Raw genomic sequence first — 11,333 nt, forward strand, 5'->3', positions numbered from 1 at the left:
ATTTATTAAGAAAATAATTTAATGTCAACTTAAAATGTGTAAGGGTATATGGATTTTTAAATTCTTTTATGAATCTGTGAGCAGTATGTTTGAAAAGCACCTGGTTCAAGACCCCAAAGTGGTTCCCAAACACTGTGGAGAAGGGGACACTCCACCTCCAATCAATGAGAACTACATCAACAGTAGCAAAGTGAGAAGATGTGCAGAACTAAAGCAGGAAAAATGTTCCCTGAGCAACAGGACCAGATGACCGAGAGCATGCCCTGCAGTCAGGCCCTCACTCAGAGTCACGGTGCATGCCACGACCAACAGCTTAACTCTCTGGTTTATCATTTCAAAGCTGACAGGCATTGGGAGAAGTAAGAACAAACACGGGAAGGGCCAAGCATGCTAACAGAAATGGGAAACATAGGTTGACAGCAAGGGATGACGGGAGCATGTGGTCGAAAACAACTATGGAAGGTAAGACTCAGGAGGTGTGGGAGCCAGTGGGCTCTGGGGACAGTAGTGTGTGACTCCCGTCCAGTGACATGTGGCCATCCGAGGATGCTAAGTTATCATAAAAGAGTGATGACAGCCCCTCTAGATTCCGAGCAGGACAAGAAGACTAATCACAATAATACATTTTAAAATGGTGTCCACGAAAACATGTTTTAAGATACTTTTTACGATTTAGGAAATACACTTGTATGGGACAGCTCACTGTCAGAGAAAGCACATAAAGAAGGTAGTATTATGCTAGAATCTTACCTGTTGGGAGCTGTCACCATTCCCTATACTGAGAGAATCTGAAGGTTTGTCTATGGGGCTGTAAAAAGAAGACAAAAAAAGAAATCAAAGTCAAGTCATTCTGTCACAATAAAACAATTCCCCCAACATTCAGGAAAAAATGCTTCCCCCTCTGATACATATGTGGAAGCATTACGACATGAAGCATGGAGGACATGAGGTGCAGTGTTAAGGGCGTGAAGATGATGGTTCTCTTTTAAGAAATGAACGTTCTCGTAAAATTCTCAAAAAACAATGGCTGAGAAAGAAAGCGCCATGTTTGAATCAGATGCTACGCCAATTAACAGTTCAAACTTCAAATTCCTCATTTAGTTTTGTACATATAAGTCCACCTCACTTAATAGATTTTTTAAAAAAGTACTCTCCCATTCTTCTAAGTTGTTGAAATGTTCTTTCTAGCCTCTTAAGAGCCATGCATTTCTTTTAATACCGAGGTATTCTAGTCTTTTCCCAACATCCCCATACACACCACACACACATATCCTTATATCCCTCACATATCCCTATACCACACACACATCCCATGCCATATAAACCCCCCACATCCCTATACCACAAACACCCCACCACCACACCCCCATCCCTATACCACACACACATCCCTATATCACACTCCCCCCCATCCCTACACCACCCACCCACACCATACCCAGAGTGACAGAAACACATGTGCAAACTATTGCCTAGAACAGAAGTATTACATTTTTTAAATTTTAAATGAAAGTTTACAGAGACTTTGGATTTCCGTTCATTCATTGTTGCCCTTTTCTCCCTGCCCAGCCCCCTCCTCCAGGTCTCTCTTCTCTTTGAAAAGTAAAAGAAAAATTCTTTCACTGTTACACAATCCCTCCCGCAAAGTCCACTCCACTATTCTGGACTCCTGTCATGACAATAATACCTAATCATACATCCCTCTTAACAATTCTCTCCCTCATCTGTTTCAATGCAGTATACAATATTTACCTCATCTTTCTCAGTCTCCCTCCAACCCCGATGTCTGTCCCATTTTACAACAGTGGCACTATGCACTATTTGTCCTTTTGTGACTGAAATATTTCACTCAGCATAATGTCCTTCAGGGTCACTCATTATGAATAATATTGCATGAGTTCCTTGTTTTTCAATGCAGCGTAGTATTCCATTGTCTAAATAGAGCTTCTGTACCCATTCGTTTGTTGATGGGCACTTAGGTTATTTCCAACTCTTTGCTATTGTGAACAAAGCTGTGATAAATAGAGGCGTGCATATATCTGCTTGGGTGGCGGTTATGGTTTCTTTGGGGTATATTTCCAGTAGTGGAATTGCTGGGTCAAATGGTATTTCTATTTGTAACTTTTTGAGAAAGCGCCATACTGCCTTCTACAGTGGTTGCACCATTTTACACTCCCACCAATAGCGATTAAGGGTTCCAGTTTCTCCATAACCTTGCCAGCATTTGTTGCTTGCTGTTCTGTTAAATTTTGCTACTGGGGTGAGATGATATCTCATCGTTGTCTTGATTTGCATCTCTCTTAGAGCTAAGGATTTTGAACATTTCTTCATGTGCTTGTTAGCCATCTGAATGTCTTCTTTGGTGAAGTGTATGTTCATATCCTGAGCCCAGTTTTCAATTGGGTTATTTACTTTTATCTTGTTGTGATGCTCGAGTATTTTATAAATTCTAGATATAAGTCCCTTATCTGACATGTCACTTTTTCCCAGTTTTTGGCTTCCCTTTTTAACCTGTTGGAGATGTTTTTGTATGCGCATAGGGATTTTATTCTTAGAAGGTCCCATTATCTATTTTACCCTCTCCTGGTTATAGGTTAAGTATTACATTTTTATTACCATCAAGAAAAGATAAATCTAAGAAAGAATTGACAACTTCAAATCTACTTTAACTAGTCTTATTTGAAGACAAAGTAGAATCTCAAAAGCATCAAAATACTGACCTAATGCCAATTTTCTATTTTATTTAACTCAACATATGAATAGAGTTATTAGAATCCAAATATGTACCTCTGATTATGTAAGAATGGGAAAAAGTTAATACTTCAAATTTTTCAAAACTATTTTTTTTATTCCCTAAGTGGTCCATCCAAAGCCACCTAAAACTTAAAGAGTGGGACTTAGTGGGACCACATTTATTTGCTGTTGGTGGTTGTTGTTACGTCCCGTCCAGTCGCCTGTAACTCATAGCAACCCTATGTGCGACAGCCCTAACCCCTGCTCTATACCTTGCCAATCTCACTGTCTCTGACACACCTATCCACGTTACCCCAGGCACTGAATCAATCCGCCTCATGGAGGGTCTTCGTCTCCTGTGCTATCCCTCCACCATCGCAAGTATGACGTTCCTCCCCAAGGACTGGTCCCTCCTTGCAACACGTCCAAGTATGTCAGAAGAAGCTTCAGAATCCTTGCCTCTTGCCCCCAAGGAGCAGCCTGGTTTAACTCTCTCTAGGACGAACCTGTTCATTTTCTTAGCAGTCCATAGTATATTCAATACTCTTTTCCAACACAACAGCTCAAAGGCATCATCTCCTTCTATTATCCCTAGTCTCTGATGCACAACAACTGATTGCAAAGACCATGGCCTGTATCAGGCATACCTTAGAATCCAGAGTGACATCACTGCTCCTCACTACTTTGGAGAGTTCTCTAATAGCAGACTTTCCCATCGCAATACGTCTTTTCATTTTCTAGCTGCTGGTGCCAAGAGTGCTGACTATGGAGCCAAGCGAACTAAAGCTGTTAACAATCTCAACATCTTCACTATCTCTTATGATGCTTCCAATTGGCCCAGTGGTAAGAATCTTTGTTTTCTTGATATTGAGCCTTAATCCATATTGAAGGCTGCAGTCCTTGATCGTTTGCAGCAAGCGCTTCAGGTCCCCCTCAGTTTCAGCAAGCAGGGTTGTGTCATCTGCATAACACAGATTGTTGATGAATCTTCCTCCAATTCTGATGCCATATTTCTCCTCATTCAGCCCAGCCTCTCGTATAACCTGTTTTGCATATAGATTGAAAAGGTATGGAGACAGGACACATCCCTGGCATATACTCTTCCCAATTTTGAATCATGCAGTGTTTCCTTGTTCTGTTCTGATGACTGCCTCCTGGTTCAAGTATAGGTTTCGCATTAGCAAGAACAAGTGTTCTGAGATTCCCGTTCTTCTCAGAGTCAGCCACAGTTTGTTGTGATCCACACAAACACCTTTGCATAATCAATGAAATACAGACAGACATTCCTCTGGTACTCCCTGCTGTCAGTTGAGATCCATCTAACATTAGCTACAATATCCCTAGTACCATGTCTCTTCTGAACCCATCCTGTACTGCTGCTGGTAGTCCTCTGCCGATGTGCTATTCCAGTCATTTTTGGATAATTTTCAGCAGAATCTTGCTTGCATGTGTTATTAATGATATTGCTCGATAATTTCCACACCTTTCTTTGGAATAGGAACAAATAGAGATCTTTCCCAGTCAGCTGTCCAAGTGGTTGTCCTCCAGATTTCTTGGCAAAACTTGGTGGGCACATCTAGGGCAGCACCTGTTAGCTGAAATATGTCAACGGGTATACCATCAATTCCTGGGGCCTTATTTTTTGCCAATTCTTTCAAAGCAGCTTGAACTTCTTCCTTCATCACAATACGTTCTTGCTCATATGTTATTTCATTAAATTCTTCTGTGTCTGCCAATTCTTTTTGGTACAATGACTCTGTATACTCTTTCCATCTTCTTTTAATACTTCCTGGACCATTTAATATTCTGCCCAAAGCATCCTTAAGTATTGCAACTCAAGGTTTGAATTTGTTCTTCAGTTCCTTGAGCTTAAAAAATGCTTAGTTCGGCCCTTTTGATTTTCTGCATCCAGCTCCTTGCACATTTCATTGTAATACTTTGTCTTAAAAAAAAAAAAAAAAAAATACTTTGTCTTCCTGTACTGCCTTTTGAAATCTTCTGTTCAGCTCTTTAATATCTTGATTTCTTCCCTCTGCTTTGGCTTCTCTGCACTCTAGTGCAATATCCAGAGTCTCTTCTGACATCCATTTTCGTCTTTTCTTCCTCTTCTGTCTCTGGAATGACCTTTTGCACTCTTCCTGGATGATATTCTTGATATCCTCCCACAACTCATCTGGTCTTTGCTCATTCGTTCAAGGCCTCAAACCTGTTTCTCAAATGGTTTTGAAATTCAGGTAGGATAGTCTCAAGGTCATATTTTGGCTACTGTGGATTTAATTTTCCTTAGCTCAGCTAGAACTTGTATATGAATAGTTGGTGGTCTGTTCCACAATCAGCACCTGGCCTAGATTTGCAAGAAAACATTTTAATCAGGGCTGCAAGCAACTGTGAAAGCAGTATGTCCTCTGCACACATTCTCAGGTGCTTCTGATTCTGGTAAGAAGGTCTGAGGTGTACTCAGTCACCAAATACCAATAAGTACATTAAGAACATTCTCTCTAGCAGGGTACTGAGGAAGTACGATCCATAAGGAAGTTTAAAGTTAAGCAGCCCCTTACAAATATTTACACACTAAGAAAAGGAAAAAGGGGACAAACAGTGTTAAAGGAAGAAACTGCATGTGTGTCAAGGACCAAAAGGCTACAGAGAGATGGGGGAAGATAGACAGTCTGGCAAACACAATGAAACCCAAGAACTGAAGAGTGAGGCAGCAGACAGGACCAGCCTTCAGAGGTCAAGAGACCACTTGTAAGCACAGACACGAGGCAGTGTGGCTGTGAGGATGTGCAGAGTTTTGTTCCTTGGTACACGGAGTCATTTGAAGTCAAAATGGATCTGGTGGCATTTAACAACCACCACCGCACGAGGCAGTCTTTCAAAAATGAGGAGAAAAGTCTCCATGTACTCACTCTAATGCTGCATTTAGAATCTCTGCAAAGCTACTCCACACTGCAGTTGAATTTGGACATACAACTCCTCTGGGCATGCCTAGCCTCTGGTCTGGAAACGAGGATACCAATGACTCCATCTCTACTTGTCCTCCCTCAGCTCATCCCATCTCTCCCAGTAAAAGTCTCTAGCTACTTTATCTAACATTCTAGGCAGACAAGCAGCTCTTGTGGCTCAATGCATTAACTGCGGAGGTGCTAACTGAAAAAGCTGGTCATCTGAGTACCCAATCGCTTCAGGGAGACAGACAAGGGAGTTGCTCCCGAGATTTACAGCCTCAGAAGCCAGATGGAGGGCTGCTCCCTCGCCCACTGAATCCTTATTTGAAGAAAACTTTTTTTAACTGAAGGCAGAAATCTCAAGGAGGGTAAAATTGCTGGAAATTTACAAATTAACCCATTTTCATGCAGGTGTCAAATTTTAGCAAACCTTAGATGCTGGGCTGCATCCCAAAGGCATATAGTTTAAACCCACCAGCTGCTCCATGGGAGGCCAGGCATCTCCTCCTTTACGATTCACTGCCTCGGAAAACTTCCAAAGAGTGAGCTATGGGTCACTTCCAACTCTATGGCATACAACAACAGGGCCCTTTGTCTTTTAGAAAAATAAAAGTAGGGAACTACAAATCAGTCCTCCAGGATGTAGCAGATGTCTTTCCAGAACCCCACGTTACAGAATGGAGTCCCTCCAGGAGCTTGCCAATTTTACATGCACTGAACCCCTCCAACCTCGTGAGGCTACCAGAAGCCCAGGCCCTTCATGCCAGTAACAGGTCATTCCCTTAAGCCGTGGGTCCTCCTATCCGAAAAATTCTATACAGACCAGTTCAGAGAGTACACTGGGGTCTTAAAACTTACTGATGATTTGAAAAGCAACACTCATGGTTTACCCAGCTCTGCCCAAGACTTCTTTCCAAACGTTAGGGATCACACCGCCTCTAAATCTGGGCCTTTTCTAAAGGACGGCAGGGGAGGAGAAGAAGAGTAGCAGTGGGCACACCGTTCTGCTGAATCCACAAGGCTCTCAGAATGTGCCTTCAGAGCTCATGTGGCTTTTAGTAGGGAAAAGTCGTGGGTTTCCTTTAAAAGATGCACATGCCTGTCAATGTAATGTAAGTTTACAAAGTCCAAAGGACATTATCCACTCACCATTTTTCAAGTCAATCCTCTACTACCATCAATATGTGGTTTGGGGAAGATTCTGCTCAAAATACCATGGATTTCTTGGCATCTCTAGTCCAATTACTCTAATTATGTTGAGGTGATAAGCTTCAAACATCAAACATCTTCAAGGTCAAATGGCCTAAAGTTACAGCACGGTTTCATTGACTCTAATATATCTGAGTCAGACTAACTGCTCTCTAACACCTCTCCTGAACTACAGCACAGGGCAGTGAGGCGGAGAGCAGGACGAGCTGGTCAGAGCCCTGCCTGCCATAGTTTTTCAGGTCGGATACCATGCTCTGTGAGTATGTGCTTTCTCATCTGGAGGGAAGAACCACTTTCCTCCCCCTCCAGTGAGTCCTGAGCAGAGCAGAGGAAAACGGAAGAGGCCGTGTTTCTGTTCTAGCCTCTGCTCACTCCAGTCTACATACAGCTGAACATTCTCAGTTGCCTTCTGAGATTGTGTGACCAAGTCACATTATCAAATCCCAGCCACTTGACCAACTGTGGCTCCTAGGATGATCTTCACCTGCTTCTGCCAGTTAGGACAGTTACTCTGTAGATTACCTGTCTATAAGGCAAAGTCAAGCAAATAGCAGACATACTAAAAAGTTTATTATAAGAAAAAAATACAGAACAGCTAGGTACTTATTACAAATGCAGAAAAGATATTTAAATCGATCACCCATTTCCAGTTTAAAGGAAAAAAATCCAGTCAATTAAAAATAATAAAGCATTTCTGTATTATGATTACAAAAATCTCATCTCAAAATAGGGGGGAAAAACCCTTTTAAAAAACCCAGCTTGCCTTCGGATATTCTATGAACTTGAAGAAACGATGAAAGTTACACAAGTGTCCAGGTCTTTTGTTCACAGGGTCGCTATGAGTCGTCTGTGACTTGACTGCACTTAACAACAACAACAACAACAACAACATTTTAGAGTGAAAAAACACTACAGACATAGACATGTCCATAAAAGTAGATAAAGAAGGCCAGGCCGTCAGCTCGCATGTCTGTCACGACATTGTTCTCTCATTTTATGCACGGATTCCCCTGACTGGAAGAGTGGTAATTAAAGAACCAATGCTGAGAGGCGGGAAAAGAAAGAAACCTTCCCTAAGATCAACAGACCTAAAGAGACATGCCATGCTAATGGCTGGGAGGACTCATTAGACACTGCTTCCTCCAGACTGGATTCCAAAAGTTTTCACAACATAAACAACTGGTCAGCTAGCTGGGTTGTTTGTTTTTTTTAAATTTTGTGTGAGTGTACCATCAAATCAGATCTGGCTGGTACAGGAGGAGATTGTCCCTCCATTTCCCGGCAGAGCATCTGGTGGATTCGAACCGTGTACCTCTGGGATTGTAGTTGCAGCTCCTTGCCACTAGGCCACCAGAGCTCCCCTTAGCTGGGGTTTTTTTAAAATGACATCTCTCTGTACAATTACAATAGTTACACAGTTAATACCAGAAACAAAATAACCCAACTCCAAAGACATGAAGCAAAGAACACATACAGGTAACTATGTATCTGGTTGGTCCTTTGGGTAAAGATGATCTGAGCACTAAAGGACAAAAATAAAGGAAAAGATCTTATTTTTAACCACATCAAAACGGCAAATCTGATCAAGTCAGAACATACATTTATATATTTTAAAGACAAAGGGTTAAATGAGAAAAGTGACAGTATATATTGCACAGGAAAACATCCTTAACATACAAAAGAAATTCTTACAAACTAGAAAGAAGAGAGAAACACATAAAATGCAAATTGACAGTACACAATCTACAAATGAGATACAATTTAAAGCAGTGTTTCTGTTAAATTAGCAGATACTGGAGAAAAAAATTCTTAACTCAGAGAAATAAGGACTGGTCCTACTCTGACTCCTGAGTTCTACCTCAAGGGACACTCAAAGCTAGTGCTAAAAACGCTTACGGGGGGAGTTCATCAAAGACCAACAGGCTCAAAAGGAAAATAACAGTATACAGCAGACTACTTGATACATATGACATGTTCATCTAGATAACAGAATAATATGTAACTATTAAATATTATATTTCCATAGTGAGAGAAAGTCTAACAATAAATACTAAATTTTACAATTTAACAAACCAATGCCATTTGTGTACATATGGAGTTAGGCTCAGACTAGGACTTAAGTCTCCTTTAGGACAACTAAGGACAGTGTTCGCTTCTGCACACTTTCATGTTAGTAATATGCACAAGCAGTCCGTGGGCTATGAACATCCATAGTGACCAACAAACTCCCTTTAAGACCTTTTTAGCCAAGCTTTGAGGTACATATAATGGTTCCTAATAACAAAAGGGCATTAATTTGCAATTTGCATCAACACATTACAATTACTGCATTATTTAAGATGTTTTGATGTATTTGGAAATGCTTCTTTACTGGTTATTATGCAGAGGAAGATACATACATACAAACTAAACATTTACATACAACCTGGACCTAAGCACTCCAACTTAAGGACAAATTAGTCCTGAAAACATCTTTAAGAATGCACTCATTGGGAATCCAGGACTGACTGTGCAGCACACTATGTTGTGATGTGTGATCTGCTATCTATGTGTGATGGTTCCAATTCCCAAAGAAAAAGACTGGATTTATAAAGATGACTGGCATCTGAAGGCAGTAACGGTGAAAACAAATACATAAATCAAACATGAAGCATCAGATTTGTATCAGAATGAACTCAAGACGGAGCTGTCAGAACCCAACAGTGAGGAGTGGGAGACTGAGCACTCACAAAAGACTACAAGCAAATTTACATGGCAAGGAAAATATCATGTGACTCTGAGTGAAAACCTTTGCGTACCAAGATCACACACAATATTTATTTCCTTTTGTATGTGCTTAAGAATTTTTCAAATTATCTTCAATGAAAACGTGTTGCTTTTATATCTAGGAAACGACAAATGTCATCTCAAAGAGATGATCTAAAATTTAAATTTCTGCGCTATTCTCTAGGGATTACCTATTCAGAATATGACTTTAATTAGAATGACAATTTTTAAAATGAGAACAATGGTGTGTATAAATGTTGAAAGAGCCTGAAATAAATGTGCTTTACAATCATCCCATTCTTACACGTTCTGTGCAAGCAGAGAAAAAGCAGAGGGCAGGAAAACCCAAGGAAGGACTGACGCTCTTCCATCCAGAGCTACTGTAATATGGGCCTGGATTTTATTCTGAGGTTTGATATAAACAGATTTCATAAATTTCACTATAGAGCAGTTTCATGATTTATTTTCAGTCCTTATAATGTTCTATGAAACAGGACACTATGGATGTGGACGCTGTATGGCATCACATTATATACAGACAGTCAAAGGACCACAAGGAGGTGCCATTCCAAAGTCCGTGTTTAACAAATTTTTACTACAGTTACAACAATTAGATATGGTACACTACCTTATGTCAGTAGGTCAAATGCCTGTCTTAGTATGCAGCCTAGAGAGCATAATGTTAATAATATACAAATAAAACAATGCGTAATAAAGAAGCTATTTCAGATATACTAAAACATCCTTAATATATATGTTGAATACAGTGTGTTTTGACTTGCATTGAAAAATAGCTCACATTTGTCATTACAAACCACTCTATGTACTTCAAATTTTAAATATACTAGGCTTTCTACCAAGGAGCACTGGTGGCCTAGTGACAAGAAGCTGCATTGCAATACAAAGGCACACGGTTCAAATCCATCAGTTGCTCCACAGGAAAAGGAAGAGCAACCTCCTCCTGTTTAATTAACTGCCTCTAGGAACCTGCTGTAGGGTCTGCTTTGGGTCAGTTCTGACTCAACAGTACATAACAACAACAACAACAAGCTTTACCTGTTTACCCAAGCCTGGGACCACAAATATAGACGTGGTCAGGCACTGCCTGAACAGATGTACTGTAAGGTACATGATTATATAATAAATATGTGTGTGCAGGATCATTCATGCATGTGTGTATAAGAAGAAGAAAAAAAATCACAATTTAAGCAAATTTTACTATGAGAAGAAAGCAGACGGCTCTGGTGGCCCTAGTGGGTCAGGAATCGTGCTGCCAACAAAAGCTGGTGTTTAGAACCTGCTAGTTGCTCTGCATCAAAAGAGCTCTCCCTGTACAACCAGGAGCAGATAACATAGATGAATGCGACCTTCTAAGACTCAAATCCCTAAAAAAAAAGAATCCAATCCCTATGCACATCCAAAAACTTCCCCAACAGGGTAAAAAGGGAAGCCACAGACTGGGAAAAAGTGTTTGGTAATGACATGTCAGATAAAGGGACTTATATCTAGAATTTATAAAATACTTGAGCACCACAAGAAGATAAAGGTAAATAATCCAATTGAAAAATGGGCACAGGATATGAACAGACACTTCACCAAAGACGACATTCAGATGGCCAACAAGCACATGAAGAAATGTTCAAAATCCCTAGCTCTAAGAGAGATGCAAATCAAAAC

General features: G+C 40.5%; 1 protein-coding gene across 3 annotated transcripts in view; it reads right to left on the minus strand.

Annotated features, from left to right (window-relative positions):
• The window catches only part of CNOT4 (CCR4-NOT transcription complex, subunit 4), a 147,995-nt gene that overhangs the window by 36,850 nt on the left and 99,812 nt on the right, over positions 1 to 11,333 (minus strand). For all 3 annotated transcript variants that reach the window (XM_006887144.1, XM_006887146.1, XM_006887145.1), the window contains exon 8: positions 751 to 808. In XM_006887144.1, coding sequence (XP_006887206.1) covers positions 751 to 808 — 58 coding nt within the window. The remainder of the gene's footprint in view (positions 1 to 750; positions 809 to 11,333) is intronic.

Source organism: Elephantulus edwardii, unplaced genomic scaffold, assembly GCF_000299155.1.
Source record: "Elephantulus edwardii isolate Elephantulus edwardi_28Jun2011 unplaced genomic scaffold, EleEdw1.0 scaffold00055, whole genome shotgun sequence".
Classification (NCBI taxonomy): domain Eukaryota; kingdom Metazoa; phylum Chordata; class Mammalia; order Macroscelidea; family Macroscelididae; genus Elephantulus; species Elephantulus edwardii.